General features: G+C 49.0%; 2 protein-coding genes across 2 annotated transcripts in view; one reads left to right on the top strand and one right to left on the bottom strand.

Moving 5' to 3' along the window:
* Positions 1 to 2,032: 2,032 nt before the first annotated feature.
* SNIP1 (Smad nuclear interacting protein 1) lies at positions 2,033 to 18,880 on the bottom strand. Its single transcript, XM_002720662.5, has 4 exons — positions 18,566 to 18,880; positions 17,404 to 17,506; positions 4,515 to 5,110; positions 2,033 to 3,503 (listed from the first exon to the last, which is right to left on the bottom strand). Exons 1-4 carry the CDS (start codon positions 18,787 to 18,789, stop codon positions 3,236 to 3,238), a joined length of 1,191 nt encoding a protein of 396 aa, XP_002720708.3. The 5' UTR covers positions 18,790 to 18,880; the 3' UTR covers positions 2,033 to 3,235.
* A 671-nt stretch (positions 18,881 to 19,551) lies between these two features.
* Positions 19,552 to 23,314, top strand: part of DNALI1 (dynein axonemal light intermediate chain 1) — a 7,685-nt gene continuing 3,922 nt past the window's right edge. The window contains exons 1-3 of the mRNA XM_008273652.4: positions 19,552 to 19,709; positions 20,096 to 20,241; positions 22,013 to 22,182. Of these exons, the coding sequence (XP_008271874.3) occupies positions 19,596 to 19,709; positions 20,096 to 20,241; positions 22,013 to 22,182 (430 nt within the window). The 5' untranslated portion in view covers positions 19,552 to 19,595. The remainder of the gene's footprint in view (positions 19,710 to 20,095; positions 20,242 to 22,012; positions 22,183 to 23,314) is intronic.

The raw sequence follows: 23,314 nt of genomic DNA, 5'->3' as shown, positions 1-23,314 counted from the left end.
CTTGGGAGGCCTGCACCTCAGAGTGCCTGGGATTAAGCCATACCTCTGCTTCTGATCCAGCTTCCTGCTAACCCTGGGGCGAGGGGATGATGGTGCAAGTATTTGAGTCCCAGCCACCCACGTGGGAAACCTGGACAGGGTTCCGAGCTCCTGATTTCAGCCTGGCCCAGAAAGCTGTAGACATTTGGGGGTGAACTGGAAGATGAAGATCTCCCTCTCTCTCTGCCCTTCAAATAAATAAATATTTTTTAAAAAAATAGAAAGTTTCCCATTGGATAAATACACCAGAAGCTTTACCCAAAAGACCAAAGGAAGCTTTAAATTCCAAAACTTTAATTTAAATCAAGTAGTCTTTTCACTGGATAAACTCATACAGCAGGAACACGGGGTCAGAACAGAATTCACAAGCAGCATCAATGGCATGGCGTCAGCGTCACGTTGCATTTAACGACCATGACATTTTATTCCTCAAAAACAGACCCACCTGTGGGGCCGGCATTGTGGCTGAGCAGGTAAAGCTGCCACCTGGGGCGCGAGCGTCCCACATCAGTTCCTGTCCCAGCTGTTGGGATCCTGTTCCTGATCCTGGGAAGTGGAGCAGGCTGCTAATGGCCTGGGGAAAAGAGAAGATGGCCCAAGTGTTTAGGACCCTGCCACCCAGATAAAGCTCCTGGCTCCTGGCTTCAGTCTGGCCCAGCACTGAACATTTCAGCCATCTGGGGAGTGAACAAGCAGATGGAATATTTCTCTGTCTCTCCTTCTTTTAAAATAAGTAAATAAATCTTTAAAAAAACATATAAACATCTGTGTATCATATCAAATGATAATCAACTGGAAAAATATATAAATATTTTAATTCTAAGCTTTTTAAAATCAAATACATATCCTGGCATATTCAATAAAAATTTTTTTGAATCTTCCATTATCTCACTTAATAAGTTGTTTTAATGTATTACCAGTATTTGAAAGTCACATGACCATTTTCATTTAGTGAGTTGTGGTTTGTCAATGTTAGAATGAAGTGACCAGAATATGATGAAGGGGGGAAATCAAAGATCTAGTCCCAGACCTCTGCAGAACTGTGGCCCACAACAGAGGACTGGGGGAGGGGCTCAGAAGCAAAGGGCCACTTTGCCCATCGCTTGATTCTAACAGCAGTGATCTGCAGACCAGCCAGCCAAGGTGGATGAAGAGAATGAAGAAGCTGTTAATAGCTAATATGAACATCAGCAGCTAAAACAATTACTTTAAGAAGAAAAGGTCAGGGGGCCTGCACTGTGGCCTAGCAGGTGAAGCCTCCATCTGTGGCAACAGCATCCCATCTGGGCACCGGTTTGTGCCCTGGCTGCTCCTCTTCCCATTCAGCTCTCTGCTACAGCCTGGGAAAGCAGTGGAAGATGGCCCATGTCCTTGGGCCCTTGCACCCACGTGGGAGACTGTAAGTGCTGGCTGTAGTGTCCCCTGATCTTATTTTTCATCTAGTCGACCGAAAAGAGGTGTTCGTTCCTCAAAGAGGATCTTTTAATTAATTCTGGACACTGGTCAGCGGGTCCTCCCACCCCACCCAAAACCAGCCAACCTTTAGCCCTGAGCACATGAATATGTGAGACCACAACATAAGAACAAGGTAAAGGATGAGATTCTAATTTGAAAGCATCAGAAGTTTCAGCCCAGGAGGAAGAGTTCGTAGCAGCACTGACTGGAGCTGCATCATCCTCCCCCGGCCCGGCCCCGCGTCCCAGGATGAAAAGGCGTGGCCGGGTGCTGCACTGGCGTGAAGGCCAACTCTGTATGGAGGCAGAGCCCCGTCCCGGGAGGAAGCCCTGCACAGTCACCTCAGAAAGCACTGCTGCGTCACCGGAGGACCCGGGAGGATCCAGGCTCCAGTGCGGCTGGACGTCCCATCTTCACTGTTCCTGGGTCTCTGCCCGGGACACCTACACGCTGCCTGCTTTGACCTTAAAAACACTGAGACTCTGTTAGCAGCCAACAGACCGCTATGCTGGGAAAGTATTACCCTTTGAAATGGGGCTATATTTACAAATTTTATTATTTTTTATCCCAAAAATACATATAAATGAAAACCTGCTCTTCAAATGCAGGAAGTCCTTTGCCTATCATGTGGTATTACATTTTATCACAAAACCTTGTCATATGAAAATCAGTACGCAGCTCTTTAACGCACAATTTATATATATATATATATATTATATATACACACACATACACACTGTATGTAAGCAGTCAATACTTCTCTACTCACACGTATTCCTCTGGTGGGAAATCAGGAAATCGGGCATTCCTCTTGCTTTCCAGTCTCGGGAAGGCAGATACCACCTCTCTGAGTGACTTTTTAAAATGTGTAGAAACATGGAGGCTACACACCCTCCTTCAGAAATACATACACGTTGTTAGAATAAAGCAAGGGCCCTGCCACATAAATGGCGTAAATTCTTTCTCAAAGAAGAAAAAACAAGAGGTAACAATTGAATAAAAACACAAACCTGGAGAACAGAAAAGATGATCAAAATTGTTATGTACACGTTCCATGGGGAAATCAGGAATTCCCTCAAAGGAAATGGATCCACAACCCATTCCAGCCTCACATGTTCTTAAACCAGCACCCGCTGGTAGCAGCCATGATCTTCCTAGACAGTCCTACACTTAAGCAGGGGCCATGAAGCATTTGTTTGACAGCCAGGAATGAGGTCATGTGGTAGATTCCCACCCCCAAAAAACTAAGTGCAAAATAAACTTCTATGACTCAAGAGCTCAACCAGGTCAAAGCTTTGGTGCACATGGAGGCTGCTGTGATAACCAAAGCTCACTAAGAGTCACTGCTCAGGAACAGAAACACCTGGCCCACGAAGCTTCACCACTGTATAAATAAAGTACCTGTACAAAAAGAACAAGCTGAGATTCCCCTCTAGCCAAGGGTTTCATTTCCAAGGCAGCACCAACTAAAGCCACAACGCTTCTACCAAAACATGGTGTTTTAATCGGTGAGACTGTTCTGAAAACAAATGCCCACAGGCTTGTGGCTGAGGTGCCAGAGGAAAGTTCATCAAAACCCAAGTCAGTGTCCTTACACTTGAACATAAGCTGGCCAGCAACAGAGTAAAGACTTAAGGCAACAAGAGGCATTACGGAGTGCACCACAGTGCTCTCTGAGTCAATCCAAACGCCTTCCACGAAGGAAAAGGAGTCTTTTTAGCTTGGGTTGTTTCTTAGTTTGCTAGCTGTCGGAAACGGCTTCTTCCTCCTCCTCCTCATACTCGTCTTCTTTCCTGTCTAGTTCAGAGGTATCCGATGACTCATGGAGCAAAACATACTCTCTGCTACTGAACCCAAATTTAAGTACATCCTTTTCCTTCAGTTCATAGTATCTCTGTGGCTCAATACGCTTGTTGTTCAAGAAGGTTCCATTGCCTGAGCCAAGGTCAATGATGTATGGCCTTACCCTTCGGCCAACTGTGCCATCAGCACGGGTGTATTCCACAAGCCTAGCAGAGAAAAGAAGAGAAACCCGTGAGGAAAATTTTGCCTCACATCATCCAGTCTCTCTAGAGCCCTTTGCTCACACTGCCCAGATGACGTAAATAACCTGGCTTGAACACGATTCAAGTTACAACTCCGGAAGATCAAGAAACCTAGGGAAAGGCAAGCATTGCACAGGGATATTGGGAGCAGTTTAAATATGTAGGTACTTCAAAAAGTTCATGAGAAAATGAACTTTAAATGTATGAGTTTATTTTAGGGCAAAAACAATTTTGAAATCCACACATGGTTTTTTCATAATACGCATTTCCCATGTGTTATGAAACAAACTGTTTATATGCCAAATTCTTTTTCCACAAACTTTTTAAAGTGCCTTCCTAATAGTACCTAGTAGAAAAAAACATTTTCTGTTGTATAATGAATAAAATACTTTCACTGACACTTTAATATATTTCAGTTCCCATCCAAACAGTAAAACACAGTGGACTTGAACTTCAGAGGTACGGAGCTAGAAACTGCATTAGAGTTCTGCTATGGCAATCATTTATTAGGCTCTGCTGAGCTTCAGTCTTCTCATCTGTCAAATGGGGACATTAATACCTGACTTATCTTCCTCTCAGGATCATTTTAAAGTACAGATAACAGATGTACTATGCAAGCTGCAAGATCCAGAAGTGGCTAACAGTTAAGCCAGCCATTTTTATTATATTTAGCCATCTTGACAGCACATGGGGTGGGTGGACACCGAGGCTGAGGGAATGGCTTGTCATTGGGCAAGTATTTACTGAGGTACAGGCACAGGATTCAAAGTCTAGTCTCCTGACAGAGGGTTCAATGCTCCTACAATCATAAGTGGCTAATCAAAGGACAGGTAGGTTTACAATGCTCCTTAAGACTAGCATTAGACACAGGGTATGGGTTCCCCGGACACATGAATGCAAATCTCAGTCATCCTAATGAGCTGAACCCTTCCGCTTCTCCTGGCCCTTCCATTCTCCCTTCACCTGTATACCTACCGATACTGAAAGACGGCGTGCTGCTTGGAACACGACGGATGATCGATCGGAATGTCGGCGATGCGGCGGTGTCGCCCCAGAAGGTAAGCGCTCTGTCGATGGATGTACATGACGGGAAGTACCTCATCGTTTTTAAAGGGGTAGAGGCGCCACCGCTTTTTGGGGATACGTGCTTCTGGGGGCTCACTGTATTTAATAACGACACCCCGGAAGGTGTTGGTGTCCTCAAGAAGTGCTCCAGAAAGTTCGAAGCTTGGTTTTTCTTTAACAGGCACCACTTTTTCTTTCTTGCCAGCAGGCCGGGGACCCAGCTCCTGTGACTCATTACCACCTGCACTGACTTCATTCTTCTGGCGATGCTCGCGACGCCTGGCGTTGTAGAACTCCCGTTCTTCTTCCTGAGCCTGCAGGGTCTGAAGGTCTCGGTCCCGTCCCTGAGCCTGTGCACTTCCAGGCCTCTCGGCGGAGCTCCTCCTTTGGCGTGAATGGCCCCGGTGTCTGTCTCGGTCACTGTTCCTAGATCTCCTGTGTTCCTGTTCCGATGATTCACGGTGCTGCCGATCCTCCCGTCCTCTCCGGGGATGATCCTCACGTTCCTAAAATTCAGATCCAGTAGATTAAAGACAGTCTGCAATCTGTGAACAACCTACATTCAAAAGATCATTTGGGATTTGGACTTTGGCGTTAGAAGAAAATAACAAGGTTATTTGTAGTGGTTACAAAGACTACACTGCTACTCAGCTATGCCCCAGCAGCATAAGCCCATGGCCAGAGGCTTAAAAACAAAATATTTGGTATAGAAAGGAGAAGGAAAAATAACTCCCTTGCTTTCAAAACAAAGGTAACTACAGACAACCTTGCAGGAAAAAGAACACAGAAAACTTAACAGAGAGTTAAGTAGGCATGTAAAAGATATGTAAAGAAAACAGTTGGCTTGCTATTAAAACAAAATGAAAAATAATAATTTTTAAAAAAGATTTATTCATTAATTTGAAAGGCAGAGTTAGAGAGAGGCAGAGGCAGAGGCAAACAGAGAGATCTTCTATCTGCGGTCCACTCCCAAGATAGCCTCAATGGCCAGAGCTGGGCTGATCAGAAGCCAGGAGCCAGGAGCCTCTTCTGAGTCTCCCATGCAGGTGCAGGGGCCCAAGCATCTGGGCCATCCTTTCCTGCTTTCCCACGCTATAGCAGTGAGCTGGATCAGAAGTGGAGTAGCTGGGACTCAAACCAGCGCCCATACAGGATGCCAGCATTGCAGGTGGTGGTTTCACCTGCTATGCCACAGTGCTGGCCCCGAAAAATAATAATCTTAAAAGACCCTATTGGCCGGCGCCGCGGCTCAATAGGCTAATCCTCCGCCTAGCGGCGCCGGCACACCGGGTTCTAGTCCCGGTCAGGGTGCCGGATTCTGTCCCGGTTGCCCCTCTTCCAGGCCAGCTCTCTGCTGTGGCCCGGGAGTGCAGTGGAGGATGGCCCAAGTGCTTGGGCCCTGCACCCCATGGGAGACCAGGAGAAGCACCTGGCTCCTGGCTTCGGATCAGCACGATGCGCTGGCTGCAGCACACCAGCCACGGCGGCCATTGGAGGGTGAACCAACGGCAAAAAAAAAGGAAGACCTTTCTCTCTGTCTCTCTCACTCACTGTCCACTCTGCCTGTCAAAAAAAAAAAAAAAAAAAAGACCCTATTAACCAGTAACAAAAATTATTCAATAGCTAGGAATAAGCTTAAGAAAAATGAAAAACAAATAAGAACGAAACTACAAAAATTTACTGACGTGTTTGAAGATCTGAAAAGATGCAGAAACGTATCATGGTTTGTTGATAAAGGCAGCACTGAAAATTAGCCAGGAAGATGTTTAAAACATATGCCACATGCTAATACATCAATATGAAAGCATAGCAGCAAGACAAACAATTCAACAGAAAAAGGGACCGAAGATATTAACAAGCAGTTTTCAAGAGTCTAATACATGACTATGTTTACCCTTACTAATAACTACAACCAACAGTACTCAAATAAATATGAATTTTCTTTTTAGAATAACAAAATTAAAAAGATCAATAGCTCGTGTCAAAAAGAAAGTACAGGAGAATGAATATTCCCAGTCACTACTAGGCAAGGATAAACTATATAGCCTATTGAGGGCAATCTGGCAGCACTTCATCAAAATTTCATCAACCAGGAATCCCAATTAAAGAAATCAATCCTACAGAAATACTAGCCAAAAGTAAGAGCACGATTTATATGAGCTTACTGCAATCTTATTATTATTATTATTATTTTGACAGGCAGAGTGGACAGTGAGAGAGACAGAGAGAAAGGTCTTCCTTTTGCCATTGGTTGACCCTCCAATGGCCGCTGCAGCCGGCAGACCGCGCTGATGCAAAAGCAGGAGCCAGGTGCTTCTCCTGGTCTCCGATGCGGGTGCAGGGCCCAAGCACTTGGGCCATCCTCCACTGCACTCCCGGGCCACAGCAGAGAGCTGGCCTGGAAGAGGGGCAACCGGGACAGAATCCGGCACCCCAACCGGGACTGGAACCCGGTGTGCCAGCGCCACAAGGCGGAGGATTAGCCTATTGAGCTGCGGCGCCGGCCACTGCAATCTTATTTTAATAAAGACTGTAAACAACCTAATGTTCCTGCCATAGTTTGAACATGACTTGGTTCCTGAGCTAATGCGGATATTTAAACCCAAAGTCAAAACTTAACGGTATTGGGGTGGGGCGGGTGGATGCTTAACCAATTATGCTGTTTGGGAGGCAGCCCTAGTGGGAGGTCCCTAGGACACTAGGAGTTCTTGCAAAAGGATTTTTTTTTTCTTAAGATTTATTTACTTAATTGAAAGGCACAGTCACAGAGAGGCAGAGAGAGACAGAGAGTCTTCCATCCGCTGGTTCCACCCCCTTCCCCCCCGCAAACGGCCGCAATAGCCAGAGCTGGGTTGCTCAGAAGCTAGGAGCCAGGAGCTTCTTCTGGGTCTCCTATTTGGGTGCAAAGGCCCAAGCACTTAGGGCATCTTCCACTGTTTTCCCAGGCCATAGCAGAGAATTAGATTGGAAGTGGAGCTGCCAGGTCCTTGGGCCCCTGCCCCTACATGGGAGACCCAGAGGAAGCTCCTGGCTCCTGATCAGCCCAGCTCCGGCTATTACAGCCAACTGGGAGGTGAGCCAGTGGATGGAGGACCCCCCTATACCCCAGCAGATGGAAGATCTCTCTGCTTCTGCCTCTCTATCGTTCTGCCTTCAAATAAATAAATAGATCTTTAAAATAAAAATAAAAAAAAAAACAGAATTACTACTTAAAGGTAAAAGCAATCCAAGTGTGCATCCACTGATGAAAGGATTACAAATGTGCTAGACCCATAAAATGCAGTATTCAGCCCTAAAAAAGGAAATCAACACATGCCACAACATGGACAATCTTGAGGACATTTTGCTAACTGAAATAAGTTAGACACAAAAGAACATCCTGCCTGATTCCATCCAGAGGAGGTACCCAGAGCAGCCAAATTCACAAACACAGAAAGTAGAATGGTGGTTTCCAGTGGCTAGGGAGAGATGAGAGTTGTTTAACGGGTACTGAGTTTCAGTTTTATAAGACAAAAAAAAGTTCTGGTGATAGATAGCAGTGAGTTGTACAACAATGTGAATACACCTACTGCTACTGAACTGTACACGTAAAATGGTTAACATAAAACGTTCTGTTATATATACTACACAATTGAAATCTTTCACAAATTAAGTGAGATAATGGATTTGTGGTTGTGTGCAAGACTGAGAGACTTTCTATCTGCTGGTTCACCCCCAAAAGGGCCACAACAGCAGGGGCTGGGCCAGGTCAAAGCCAGGAGACAGGAACTCCATTTGGGTCACCCACATGGATGGCGGGAACTCGAGTGCTAAAGCCATCATCTGCTGCTTTTTAGGACATTAGCAGAGAGCTAGATGGGAAGTGGAGTAGCCGGGGCTCAAACTGGCAAAGACGTGCCAAGCAGTAATTTCTTTTCTTTTCTTTTCTTTTCTTTTCTTTTCTTTTCTTTTCTTTTCTTTTCTTTTCTTTTCTTTCTTTTTTTTTTTTTTTTTATTAGGCAGAGTTAGACAGTGAGAGAGACAGAGAGAAAGGTCTTCCCTCCATTGGTTCACCAACCAAATGGCTGCTACGGCCGGCACACTGCGCCGATCCAAAGCCAAGAGCCAAGTGCTTCTTCCCAGTCTCCCATGCAGGTGCAGGGGCCCAAGCACTTGAGCCATCCTTCACTGCCCTCCTGGGCCACAGCAGAAAGCTGGACCAGAAGAGGAGCAACTGGGACTAGAACCCGGCACCCATATGGGATGCCAGTGCAACAGGCAGAGAATTAACCAAGTGAGCTACGGTGCCAGCCTCCCAAGCAGCAATTTCACCCACTGCACCACAATGCCTGCCCACATGATTATGCTTTTAAAATAATTCTTATCTTCTGAAGCTATGTGCTAAAATATTTATAGATGAAATGTTATGTTTGGAACTGGCTTCAAAATAACCTTGGGGAGAAGAAGGTATAGACATTAAACAAGGTTTAATCTAAATGATGCATACATCATTTAGATGTTCATTAGACATGCTTGACATTTTCCACAGTCAACAAAAAAGCTCAGATAACTGGGGCAAAGAAACAACGTGTTTTTTGTTTTTTTTTTTTTTTTTTTGTCTTCTAATATTTATTTATTTGAAAGTCAGAGGGGCCAGTGCCATGGCGCAGTAGGTTAATCTTCTGCTTGTGGCACCAGCATCCCATATGGGCACCGGTTCTGGTCCCAGATGCTCCTCTTCCAATCCAGCTCTCTGCTATGGCCTGGGAAAGCAGTAGAAGATGGCCCAGGTCCTTGGGCCCCTGCCCCCACATGGGAGACCAGGAAGAAGTTCCTGGCTTCGGATTGGCACAGTTCCAGCCGTTGCGACCATTTGGGGAGTGAACCAATGGAAGGAAGACCTTTTGCTCTCTGTCTCTCCATCTCACTGTATGTAACTCCACCTATCAAATAAATATCTCTAAAAAAAAAAAAAAGAGAGAGAGAGAGAGAGAGAAAAGAAAGTCAGAGCTAGAGAGAGAGAGAGAGAGAGAGAGAGAGAGAGAGAGGGAGAAGCAGACAGAAAGATCTTCCATCTGCTGGTTTGCTCCCCAGACAGCCGAAATTGCCAGGGTTGGGCCAGTAGCTCCATGCAGGTCTCCTTCATGGGTAGCAGGGGCCCAAGAATTTGAATCATCTTCCGCTGCATTTCCCAGATCTTTAGCAGGGAACTGGATTGGAAGCGGAACAGCTGGAACTCAAAAGGGCACTCATATGGGACACCGGTGTCAGGCTGGGGCTTCACCCGCTACAACACAATGCTGGCCCCTCAAACAGAACTTCTAATGATAAAAAAAAAATCTATCTTTAGATTCAAGGAGCCAAATAGAATGTAAACTGGATAGTAGCAGGTAAAGGTGCTACCCACAATACTGGCATCCCATATGGGTGCTGGTTCATGTCCCAGCTGCTCCACTTCCCACCCAGCTCTCTACTAATGGCCTGGGAAAAGCAGAAGATATTCCAAGTACTTGGGCCCCTGATACCCACATGGGAGACCTAGAAGAAGCTCCTGGCTCCTGGCTTCAGCCTGGTCCAGCCCTGGCCATTGTGGTCTTCTGGGAAGTGAACCAGAGGATGGAGATCTCTCTCTCTCCCTAACTCTTTCAAATAAATAAATAAATCTTTAAAAAAAGGTGGGGGGGGGGGCCAGCAGCCAAAAGAGCAAGCAATCATCAGGAGGCAAGGAGTGCGGGAAGGCGTAGCCATACTCAGCTCAAGTCCTCACTTGCCCAGACTTGAGGTCTAGAGTCAAGAGGGAGCCTTGCACACCATAAGAGCTGTCTTTCCTGGAAAGGGGTAGACAGGAAATCCTGAACAGTGGGGCCAAGCTCTCACCCCCAGGCCTTCTTCCTACCAGACCACAAGTCATGTGGGGGCCTGCTTGCTCAGTTTCTCCAGAGTCCCTAGCCTCGAAAGAGAAGCATCCAGAGGAAACCTCTGACACTCACTCCCACTCCTCCTACTCCAAAACATTCAGAAACTTGCCAGGACTCTATACCTTGAGTTCATCAAGATTAATCTCCTTACACTCTTTAGCCCTGATTAAGTCATTGCATGAAGCCATGGGTTCCCAGTCACCACCCCCTACCTCCCTTGTATTCTTGCATGTAATCCCCGTAAGGCTCTGTATGTCCACAATTCTGTCCCTAAATCCCACCCTTCTTCACTCCTGAAACCACTGTACTGTACTACGCCCTCTGGAACCGCAAGCTCAGCAGAATCTACATCCTCAACATTTCCTCCCACAGCTCCTTCCCTTCATTTCCTCTTTACCAGAACCTTCCCTCTGCCCGAAGAACAGCGGTCCTTGCAGCTCTCTCAAATAACAGCTGTTTCTGTCTCCCATCTTCCCCTAACACATACAACACACACACCGTTCCTGGGCCTGCACATAAGGAAGGTGTCCTTGTTTCTCATTGCCAATTCTAGAATATTTCCCAACACCTCCTTTCTACCTAAAAATCTCCAGCTCTGATCTCACATCAGACCATTATCACCCACTATCTCACTGTTGCTAACATCTACTAACTCTAAATCATCTCCCCTCACTTCTTGCCCCTTTTACTTCTAGCTCAAGTCACTCTCTCCAACACTCCCAAGTGATTCAGTACCACACAGGTGACCTTTCCAACATGCTGACCTGTTCTTTGAGGTCTCCTCTTCTCACAATGTTATTTAGCTTCATTTCGCCTCAGTTACTCATTCCCTTGTAATACGCAGACCTCTTAACTGGCACTAAATGCAACCACATTATGGTTTCAATTCCAAGGACCCCTCTTTCCGGCTACCATTTATCTTTCCAGCTCACACTTTACCCCAACTCCGAAGATCCTCATTCCAATCCTTATCCTACTACCTTCACACGAGTCTCAATGTTCCTTCCTAGATTAGTCCAGCAGGATGATCACTCCCTTGCACCCACATTCAAATCCCTTGCTCCTGTGCCATTCTGTGTACTCTCCTGGCAAAGCTACAACCAGCACCAAAAGAAACCACACACCATTCTGACTGTTCCCATTTCAGATGCATGATGCTAAGCCTACTTAAGAATGCCCAGCAGGGGCTAGTGCAAAGCCACAGTGGGTAAAGCTGCCACCTGCAGTGCCAGCATCCCATATGGATGTTAATATAAAGTCCCAGCTGCTCCACTTCTAATCCAGCTCCCTGCTAACGGCCTGAGAAAGCAGCGGATGATGGCCCAAGTACTTGGCCCTCTGTACCCATGTGGGAGACCAGAAGAAGCTCCTAGCTTCAGCATGGCTCAGCCCTGGCTGCTGTAGCCATTTGGGGAGTGAACCAGTGGAGGGAAGGTCTTTCTCTCTCTCTCTGCCTCTCTGTAACTTTGCCTTTTATATAAAAAAAATTTTAAAAAAAGAAGAAAACAATGCCCAGCGGGGGCTGGTTTTGTGGTACAGCAAGTTAAGTTACCACCTGGGATATCAGCATCCAATATGGGTGCCAGTTCGAGTCCCGGGTGCTCCACTTCTGATCCAGGTCTCTGCTATGGCAAGGGAAAGCAGTAGAAGATGGCCAAGTCCTTGGACCCCTGCATCTGCGTGGGAGACCCGGAGAAGCTCCTGGCTTCGGATTGGCCCAGCTCTGGCCACTGCGGCCATCTGGGGAGTGAACCAGAGGATGGAAGATCTCTCTCTGTTTCTGCCTCTGTAACTCTGCCTTTCAAACAAATAAATAAATCTTAAAAAAAAAAAAAAAAAAACCTTAGTCCAGTTATTATTTACATTTTTAAATTTATATAAATGGAACAAATTTCATGTATCTCATACATATAGTTTTCACAACATAATGACACTTCCCACCCCATCCTCCCTCCCTCACTCCCATCCTTCCTCCTACTTTCTTTTAATTTTTATGATAATATACTTTTTTTCCTTTGAGAACAAGTTTTATCACTAATTGAAGAAGTACCTAAGAAAACTAACAATCAACACTCTTATGTATGATGTCAGTGATCAATTGAGGTGCTTGACATGAGCTGCCTATGCTATGAAAGCCTTTTGAATTCACAGACTCCTTCAATATTTAGACAAGACCATAAGCAAAGTCTAAGTTCTCTCCTCCCTTCAGAGAAAAGTACATCTTTCTTTGATGATCACTTCTTTCCATTGGGGTCTCACCCAGAGGTCCTTCATGTAGGACCCTTTTTGCCAGTGTCTTGAAATGCTCTTGTGGGCTTTTCAGCCACACCAGAACCCCTTAAGGGCTGATTCTGAGGTCAGAGTACTACTTTAAGCAACTGTCTTTCTATGAGTCTGCTGTATGGATTGGTTCCCATGTTGGAGGATTTTTAATTCTATTATTATCACCAAACAATCCTATGTGTTTCACTGTAATACTTAATCCTATCTTATGATCACTTTAACACTTAAAATGCTTTCTTTACCACCCCACTTGTGGAGATTTGGCATCCCATGGCAAGTTATCAAACTGTACCCTCCTAACCAGTCCACCCCTCCTCCCACCACTGGGTCACTCGGACCAGCAGGGGAATATGCTCTTCTCCACCCCATTTCTTCACTCCTCTTTGCAGTAAACTACCTTGAAAGAGTTATTTTATTGTTGTTTTAAATAGGTACCAAGTCCTCTCCTCTTGAACCCCTCCAATTAGGTTTCACTCTTACTGCTCCACTAAAATTGCCGGTCAAGATCACCAATGACCCCCACACTGCTAAATCCAATGATTAATTTTTGGTCTTCACTTAAACTTAACTGTCAGCAGCATCTACCAGAGTTGATCATTTTGTTCACAATATATTTTCTTCTTAAGGCTTCAGTTACTAGATTCTGGTTGGTTTTTTGTTTTGTTTTGTTTTCTTTTGTTTTGTTTTGTTTTACAGGCAGAGTGGACAGTGAGAGAGAGACAGAGAGAAAGGTCTTCCTTTTGCTGTTGGTTCACCCTCCAATGGCCAGCACACTGCGCTGATCCAAAGCCAGGAGCCAGGTGCTTCTCCTGGTCTCCCATGCGGGTGCAGGGCCCAAGGACTTGGGCCATCCTCCACTGCACTCCCGGGCCATAGCAGAGAGCTGGCCTGGAAGAGGGGCAACTGGGACAGAATCTGGCACCCTGACCAAGACTAGAACCCGGTGTGCCGGCGCCGCTAGGTGGAGGATTAGCCTGTTGAGCTGCGGTGCCGGCAGTTACTAGATTCTTTTGCTTTTCTTTCTTTCTAGTCTGCTGATACAGTCTCTGCAATTTCTTCCCAACAGATGCCACTAGATTCAGACCTTGGTCTGCTCATGTTGTTTCCTAACATTTCCTTTGTAATCTCATCTGATACTAACACTTTACATATACCTATATGCAGGTGACTCCCAAATGCTTATCTCCAGCCCAGATGTCTCTTCTGAATTCCACTGTTCATGTCAACACTTCCACTTGGATATCTAAAGGCATTTCAAACTTAACATTACATAACTACAGTAGTCATGACTGTGTGGTATTGGCAGAATGGCAGATATATGGAAAAAAGAAGAAAATAGAGAATCCAGTAATAGACCCACACACATATACTCAGCCAATTTTTTTTTAAACAAAGATGCAAAAGCAATTCAATGAAGGAAAGACAACGATTTCAACAAATATGTTAAAGCCAAGAACACATTCACAGGACACAAAATTAACCTCGACCTAAGTCTTAGAGTTTACTATTTTTAAAAATATTTGGGCCGGTGCCTTGGCTCACTTGGTTAATCCTCCACCTGCAGCGCCGGCATCCCATATGGGCACCGGGTTCTAGTCCCGGTTGTTCCTCTTCCAATCTAGCTCTCTGCTGTGGCCCGGAAGGGCAGTGAAGGATGGCCCAAGTGCTTGGGACCCTGCACCCGCATGGGAGACCAGGAAGAAGCTCCTGGCTTCGGATCGATGCAGCACCAGCCATGGCGGCCGTTTGGGGGACGAACCGATGGAAGGAAGACCTTTCTCTCTCTCTCTCTGTCTATAACTCTACCTGTCAAATAAATTTTATATATATATATATATATATATATACACACACACACATATATATATATGAAAGGCAGAGAGAGAGAGAGGGAAGGAGGGAAGGAGGGAGGGAGGTAGCGAGGGAGGGATGGAAGGAGAGAAGGAGGAGGAAGGAAGAGGCACAAGAAATAGCTTCCATCTGCTGGTTCAATCCTCAAATGCCTGCAACAGCCAAGGCTGTACCAGTCAGAAGCCAGGAGCCAGGAACACCATCTGAGTCTCTTATACCAGTGGCAGGAACTAAGTACTTGGGCCATCAACCACTGCCTTCCCAGGGACATCACTAGAAAGCTGGATCACACGCAGAGTAGCCAGAACTCAAACTGGCCTCCTAGTATGAGACACTGGTGTTGCAAAGGGCAGTTTAACCTGCTGTGCCACAATGCTGGTGTCACTCTTACACCTTATATTAAAACAAACTGAAAACGGATCATGGACTGGAGGAGAAAGCCTGAATGCCAAGGCACAATTCCTAAAAGGAAAAATGGATAAACTGTACTTCATCAAAACTAAAAACTTCTGCTCTGAGAAAAACCCTGCTAAGTGAGTAAAAAAATAGGCTATCGACTTGGAGAAAATATCTCCAAATCACACACCCAAAAAAGGACTAGTATCCATAGTATACAAAGCACTCTTAAAGCCTCAACAGTAAAAGAGCAGATCTGACTAGAAAACAGGCAAAGGGCATGAAGGACACTTCATGTAGGAGGTTATTTGCACACACAGATGGCAACAAGCACATTAAAATATGCTTAGCACCACTGACCATTATTGAAACACAAATAAAAATCTCAATGACATATCACTACACACCTATTAGAATGGCTAAAAGAAAAAACAGTGACAACAACAAATGCTGGTGAAGACATGGAGCAACTGGATCACTCATACACTGCTGGTGGAGTGTACCACCAGCAGTACCACTGGTACCGCTGGGGCCAGTGCTGTGGTACAGAGGGTTAAGCTGCCTCCTGAGACAGCAGCACCCCATATGGGCACCAGTTTGATTACCAGCTGCTCCACTTCCAATCCAGCTCCCTGCTAATGCCCCTGGGAAAGCACAGGAAGGCTGCCCAAGTGCTTGGGCCCCCGCACCCACAAGGGAGACTTGGATGAAGCTCCTGGCTTCGGCCTGGCCAAGCCCTGGCCATTTCAGCCATTAGGGGAGACCACCAGCTGATGAAGCTCGCGCTCTCTGCCTCTCCCTCTGTAACTCTTTCAAATAAATAAGAAAACCCTAAAAAAAAAAAAAAAAAAAAAAAAAAAAAAAAAAAAAAAGGTGCAGCCCCTACTGTAGACTAAATGGTGCCCACTAACATGAATGTGTCTAAACCCCAAACTCCACTACCTCAGAATGTAATCACCCTTGGAGATGAACCCTTCAAAGAGATGATTAAGTTAAGGTAAGGGTAAGGCTCTGAAAGATTATGTGAGAACAGCATGAGAAGGTAACTTACCACCTGCAAGCCAAAAAGCAGTTCCCTACCCCCACACAGGTGAAACTAAACCTGACACCTTATTTGACACCTTATTCTTCAAATTCTAGACTTCAGAATAACGAGAAAATAAGTTTCTAACATTTAAGCGACCTAGTCTGTATTTCGTTATGGCAGTCCTAGCAAACGAACACAGCCACTATGGAAAATAAACAATTTCTTTAAAAATTAAACATGCAACTACTATACTATACTATAGTATAATATATAGCATATATACTATATATGCTATACTATACTATATACTATACTCCTGGGCATTTATCCCAAAGAAATGAAATCTTATGTTCACATAAAACCTGTTCACAAATGTTTATACAGCAGTTTTATGTGTAAGAGTCAAAAACTGGAAACCTAGATGTTCTTTAATGGACAAACGGCTAAACTAATACTACAGATACCACTCAAGAAGAAGGAATGAACTGATCAATGCAACAACCTACATGCCAAAGAACTTTGCTGAGTGAAAAAAGCCAGTCCCAAAGGTTACATGGTGTGTGATGCCGCTTATGTAACTTTTTTTTTTTTTTGACAGGCAGAGTGGACAGTAAGAGAGACAGAGAGAAAGGTCTTCTTTTGCCGTTGGTTCACCCTCTAATGGCCGCTACACCGCGCTGATCCGAAAGCAGGAACCAGGTGCTTCTCCTGGTCTCCCATGCGGGTGCAGGGCCCAAGCACTTGGGCCATCCTCCACTGCACTCCCGGGCCACAGCAGAGAGCTGGCCTGGAAGAGGGGCAACCAGGACAGAATCCGGGGCCCTGACCGGGACTAGAACCCGGTGTACCGAGTGCCGCAGGCGGAGGATTAGCCAAGTGAGCCGTGACGCCGGCCTGTAACATTCTTGACACATGACAAAATTAAGCCAACAGATTAAAAGTTGCCAGGACTTATGGAAGGGAGAAGGTGGGAAAGAAGTGGGTGTGCTATAACAGGACAACATGCCATGTCCAGGTGGCAGGAAAAACGTTTTGTAACTTATGCCAATATTTTGATTGTGATATTGTGACTACACTTCTGTACCATGCTTCCATTGGGAGAAACACCTGTCTTTATTAAATCTGATCTAAATCAGTAATTATCTCAAAATAAAAAAGCTTAAGAAAACCAGCAGAAATTTACCAACAACCAAAACAAACTCACACACTCAGTTTTCAGAAAAGCCCGCTGCAGGTGTAGGTGCTGTCTCTGTGGGTGTGCTTCTGGCTGGCTGTTTCCCTGGCTGCGGTGGCAGGAAGAGGCGCTGGCCTAAGACCCCACCTCAACACACCCCAGCCCACTTACCTGCTTCACTTTGACTGCCGAGTGGTGAGGACTCCGACTTCTCTTGCTCCGAGGAGACTTGCTTCTTCTCCCCGAGGACTTGTTTTTCTTTTTGGCTGGAGACCTTTCAGGGCATGGTACACACAGGATTTTATCTCAGTTTCCCTTCCCCCACATAAGCTAGCTTCTGGTATGGGGCTTACCTACTAACACAAACACATTTGTGAAAGACTGCTGATCACACCAAAGGAGCCGGGGGGCTTCCCGTTCCTCACCTACTCTCCCGCCTACGCCGCTGCCTCGGAGCCTCGGATCCTCCTCACTCAGGGAACACGGCTCTCCATCCCCTACCCTTTGAAGACTCTCCTGTCCAGGTCTGTCCCTTGGCTGTTCGCCCACCACCATGCAGAAGTCACTCTCATCACCACAATTCACGGGAGGCACCTCCTCCCCGGCCCACCTCATCGCTACCATCCTCCTCCTCCTCCACGATCACGACTTCTAGCTCACGTTCCTTGCACGTTTCCTCGGCGGCCAGATCACTCAGGTCTCTGCTCAAACGGCACCTCTTTCAAAGAGTTCTATCCCCGCTTCCTTCCAGTCTCTCACGATCACCTTACTGGGCCGACCTAGCCCTGAGACCTGTTGCCATCGGAAACTGTTTTGTTTGCATGTTGGCAGTCTTCCTGGGGCTCAAGCTCGTCCAATTTCACGAAAGCCTCACCCGTGTGGCCCAGGTCCCTAGTGCACTCTTTAGTACCCTATAGGCATTCAGTAAAAGTACGCTGAACGATGAACAAACAGTGCACCTAGCAGATCGCTTATACTCGCGTGGGGTGGATAAGGGCGAAGACAACGCCCGCACTCCCTGCGCGGGCAGACGGGGGGAAAATCTTTCAACTTAACGGACGATGAGTGCTAGCCGCTGGGCCACGCGCTCCGCGAAGTGCTGGCGACACACGAAAGAGGGGGCGAGGCCCTGACCCACAGGCATCAGCTCGACCCCAGCTGTCACGCAAGTAACCAGCACCGGAGCACACACGCCTTTACCCGAGCGCGACCCGGCCACTCCCACCGCCTCCCGCTGCTGGGCTCGGCATTCAGAACCCACTTCTGATGCCGGCCCTGTGCTCTTTTCTCAATGAGTCCGACCCAAGGTCCACCCCGGCTGTTCTCTGCTTACCGGCTCTCTCCCCGGGCTCTGCTCCCGCGGTGGCCAGGGCGGCCCGGCTCGCCGGCCGGCGGGGACGGAGTAGCGCCGAGGTCCGGCCGGCGGGGGGCGGGCGGCTCGGCTTCCGGGCTGAGGCGCTCCTGCTTCACCACCACCGCCGCCGCCGCCGCCGCCACGTCCCCCTCCCGGTGCCTCCGCCGGCTCCTCCGCTCCCGCTCGCTCTTCACCTCTTTCATTCTGCGACTCGGGTCGGGCAAAAGAAAAGAGGTCCGTTGAGCCACTCTCTCCGAAGGAAATGACGAGCTTGACCTCTGGACTTCCGCTTCCGGGGTGTGAGCTCTCCCAGCAACCCTCGCGGCGGAGCGCTGAACATGTGACGGCGCCCCCCCCGTGGGCGGGGCTGCAGGGAGCCGGCCCGAAGGGCGGGAGTTTTAAGTTTGGAAAGCAAACTACTGGGGAAAAGCGAACCTCTCAAGTTAATTCTTCACCGCGTAACTACAGAGCATGTGGGCAACCTCAGTGTACAGCTGTAGGGGGCTCCTTAGCCAATCACTGGGCATTACGTAGCTATTAGTAACGTTATCACGAACCATATACCGCTTTGTGGAAAAAGCCCGGACCGACACGGTAGAGGAAGGCGACGAAACTGCGCGCCAACCGTGATTCCATTTGGCCTTGGAAATACAAAAATGCAATCATAGTAGCCCGTGGACAAATCCTGCTATGTCAGTTCGCCATTTAACCTTGAGGAATACTTTTTAAAGCCCTGGGGATTCCAGAGACCCTCTTTTGGGGAATGGTCTCCAGCCCTTCACTGAGGTGACAATCTTGGGGCTCAGCGAAGGGGGATCTACCCAATCACGCAAGTTGCGCGCTATACGCAGCGCAGGGACTCGAACCCCCGTCTCCCGGGCGACCCGGCTGGCAGCAAGATTAAGACGCCGAGTGCCGGGGCCGAGCGCCAGGGCTGCGCGGGACGCGTCCGCGCGCCGCGCCACGCCCACCCGAGGCCCCGCCCCGGCCGGGAGGGGGGGCGGTTTCCATGGTGACCGCAAACCAGGCCCCCATCGCCGCCATGATCCCCCCGGCCGACTCTCTGCTCAAGTACGACACCCCGGTGTTGGTGAGCCGGAACACGGAGAAACGGAGCCCCAAAGTGAGGACGGGCCTCGGGGGACCGGGCCAGGCAGATCCCCGCGGCGAGAGTCCGGAGTCCGGGGACGGGCCCTGGGACGGGCGGAGAGGGAGCGAGTGGTCCGGGTGGTCCAGATGTCGCTGGGTGTGAGCGCCGCAGGTTAGACCTGGTCGCGGGGAGACAGACGGTAGGGATTCCTCTCCCGGTAGTCGGGTTCAAGGACAGGTCAGGTCGCGATGTCCCCACCGCTACAGGTGGGAGCGCAGACGCCTGACCGCTTCCTCCAGAAACACTGGTCCGCGCATTGCGTTGGGACCAGGGACTCTTCACGGGCTGGGGGTAGGGGAGGGGGTGCGCAAGACCCGGAGGCGTCCAGGGGGCTGAAGGCCTGAATCGTCTCTTCCCAGGCTCGGCCACTGAAAGCCAGCCCCCAGCAGCCGGGACCCTCCAGTCCAATCCCACAGATAACCAAGACCAAGCTCCCCTCAACTTCCTGTGTCCCAGATCCTACAAAGCAGGCAGAAGAAATTTTGAATGCCATTCTGCCCCCAAGGTAAAGCGTGGGCGCAGAGGCTGGGAGAAGACCAGACTTTGGTAGTGTGGGGAGAGGCGTTCGGCCCCCGTGCCTGGCCAGGGTTTCCTCCCTTGCTGGCCTGGAGCCGAGTCCAGAGGGTGGCAGGAGACCGCATCTCATTTCCTGAGTGCTCCCACCCAACCTCAGGGCCGGGGATGCCATCTTTGAAAGGTGTATTTCCCGCCCTGTCCTCTCTCCTAAACTCCAGGACTTCCTCAGTAGCTCTGTGAAGGTGTCCAGTGGACATCCCACACTCAGTGTGTCCACACTCACTCACAGCTTCGCACTCGCCCGACCGCTCATCCCGATCTTCTCCTTTCTGCTGGGAAACTCAGGCCACTTTTTGTTCCTTTTGGTCTTTGTGTCCTGTATCCTTCAGCAAACGATTCTGGCCCCACCTTCCAACCACTTTCTCCGCTTCTGCCTGCACCACCTCTTTCCCGGGCGCTGTTCGTCCCCTGCGCTTCAGCGTTGGCCTCTTATCTGGAAACCCCACTTACTCCTGCTCCAACAGCCTGTTCTCCACGCAGCCTCTAAGTCACGAGTCAGACTGTGCCACTCCTCTGCCAGAAACTGGTGTCCCTTGCCACTCACACGGAAGCCTGAAGCATGATCTGGCCCGGGCTGTAGTCCCAAATCCTATCACCTGTAATCCTCCTTCTCGTGAAGGCAAAGGGTTTCTGAAACACCTCGGTCCTCCCCGCCCCCACTCAGGGCCTGGACAGTTGCTGTCCTCACTGCCAGTCACGCAGATCCCTTGCGATCCGCCCTCACCCCGGCCCCGGTGGTTCCCTGGGGTGATTCCCTGCGTGTTTCTGCTAGGTCCTTGCTCCAATGACGTTTCCCCCCAGGAGGCCTTCCTTGAGACCTCTGCCCAGCTCGACCCCTTTCCCTGGCCTTTTTCTCCCGCAGCCACACTGAGCACAGACACACCCTTTTAATGTCTTATGCAATAACACACAGAACAGTTTGCAAGGCGATGAGGAAAGGGGAAACTCTGAGCTCCAAGATGGAGGTCAAAGGAGCAGGGTGGCTTTTCGGTTGCTTCTCTCCCTCCCCCATGGCATAGAAACACCCTCCCTTGTGGTGGTTCTGTCTCCAAACCCCCTCACTGTGGTTCCTGAATTGGTCTGAGCCTGGATCGCAGAGTTCACTGCGGGAAGCCCATGCAGGCACATACCTTAAAGAACCTCTGCACGGGCTCACTTGGTTAATCCTCTGCCTGCAGTGCTGGCATCCCATATGGGCACCGGGTTCTAGTCCCGGTTGCTCCTCTTCCAGTCCAGCTCTCTGCTGTGGCCTGGGAAGGCAGTGGAGGATGGCCCAAGCCCTTGGGCCCCTGCACCTGCATGGGAGACCAGGAAGAAGCACCTGGCTCCTGCCTTTGGATCAGCGCGGTGCACCGGCCGCAGCAGCCTTTGGAGGGTGAACCAACGGACAAGGAAGACCTTTCTCTCTGCCTCTCTCTGTCTCTCTCTCTCTCACTGTCCACTCTGCCTGTCAAAAAAGAAGGGGGTGGGGGGGAGCTGGAGCATGGGTGATTTCACAGAGATCACCCACCTACTCTAGACCCAGAGTAGAGTGCCTATGGAGGCAGCATGGTGGGGTTGGTGAGAGAGGCCTGGAGGACCCTGATGGGTAGCTGACAGAGCTGCCCCTCACTCTTGCTTAGGCAGAGAACTCCAAGGGCTCGGAGTCCCTGCTCAGGTCGGTGTGTGTCTGGCTCAGCCTGGCTGTTTCTCTGCCACAGGGAGTGGGTAGAAGACACGCAGCTATGGATCCAGCAGGTGTCCAGCACCCCCAGCACCAGGATGGACGTGGTGCACCTGCAGGAGCAGCTGGACCTGAAGCTGCAGCAGCGGCAGGCCAGGGAGACCGGCATCTGCCCGGTCCGCAGGGAGCTCTACTCGCAGTGTTTTGGTGAGTGGGCCTGGGGGAGGTGGGCACTGCACCCCCACACAGAAGCCCACCCCAACAGAATCATCTCTTCTCCCCCAGCCCGGCCCACCCAGAAACTGCCAAGTGCACGGTCTACTCCCAGCTCCGCCTCTCCCTAGTCCCCCACCTAGCTCTGCTCTTGACAACCTGGGATCCTTACCCCTTAGCAGATACTTGGGGCAAAACAAAAATTTCCATTTTAAATCTTGCATTTTTTTCCAAAGATTTCTGTAGTAAGTATGTATGTGCTAATTTTTTAATCAGAAAAACTGGTTCTGTATTTCCACCCATTCATCAACATTTGGCCTTTAGTCCAGAAAAAACATGGTCTAACTTGTTGACTGACAGACACAAGGGATTCTTTTCTTTAAAGATTTATTTATTTGAAAGTCAGAGATACAGAGAGAGGAGAGGCAGAGAGAGAGAGAGAGGTCTTCCATCTGATGGATGGTTCACTCCCCAGATGTACTCGATGGCCGGAGCTACGTCGATCTGAAGCCAGGAGCCAGGAGCCTCCTCCGGGTCTCCCACGCGGGTGCAGGGTCCCAAGGGCTTGGGCCATCTTCTACTGCTTTCCCAGGCCATAGCAGAGAGCTGGATTGGAAGAGGAGCAGCCAGGACCAGAACCGGTGTCCATATGGGATGCCGGTGCTTCAGGCCTGGGCGTTAACCCACTGAGCCACAGTGCCGGCCCCAGACACAAGGGATTTAAGCTCTATGCCCTTGAGTGCTGGTGTCCCCTGCTGTACCCTGGCCCAGTCCCGCAGGCCCTGTGGCCTAGGATTTACAAATGGCCTTCAAACCCTCAAGCAGCTACAGGGTCTATCAGGGTTCCCCCCAGTCTGGATAGGGCTGTGGTGTGTCCTGCAGGTCAGCCTGGAGGGAGGAAAGAGGTGGGCGGGCTCTAGACCCCAGCCGACTGGTTCAGCCAAGGGTTCCCAGTGCTACTGACCACCATCTTCAAACTCAGAGTCAGATTTGCCCAGTTTGTGCTGCAGACGGCCCTGAACCCTGGGCTCCCTCGGCCTTGGCCAGGTCAGGCTCGTGAGTGCTTACTGCACCCAAGTGCCAAGTTCAGGACAGCTGCGTGGCAGGTCTCCCTGGGCCTCTGAAG

The sequence above is a fragment of the Oryctolagus cuniculus genome, chromosome 7, assembly GCF_964237555.1.
Source record: "Oryctolagus cuniculus chromosome 7, mOryCun1.1, whole genome shotgun sequence".
Classification (NCBI taxonomy): domain Eukaryota; kingdom Metazoa; phylum Chordata; class Mammalia; order Lagomorpha; family Leporidae; genus Oryctolagus; species Oryctolagus cuniculus.
Note: the sequence above shows the minus strand (reverse complement) of the source record. Positions and strands in the feature narration are given on the sequence as shown.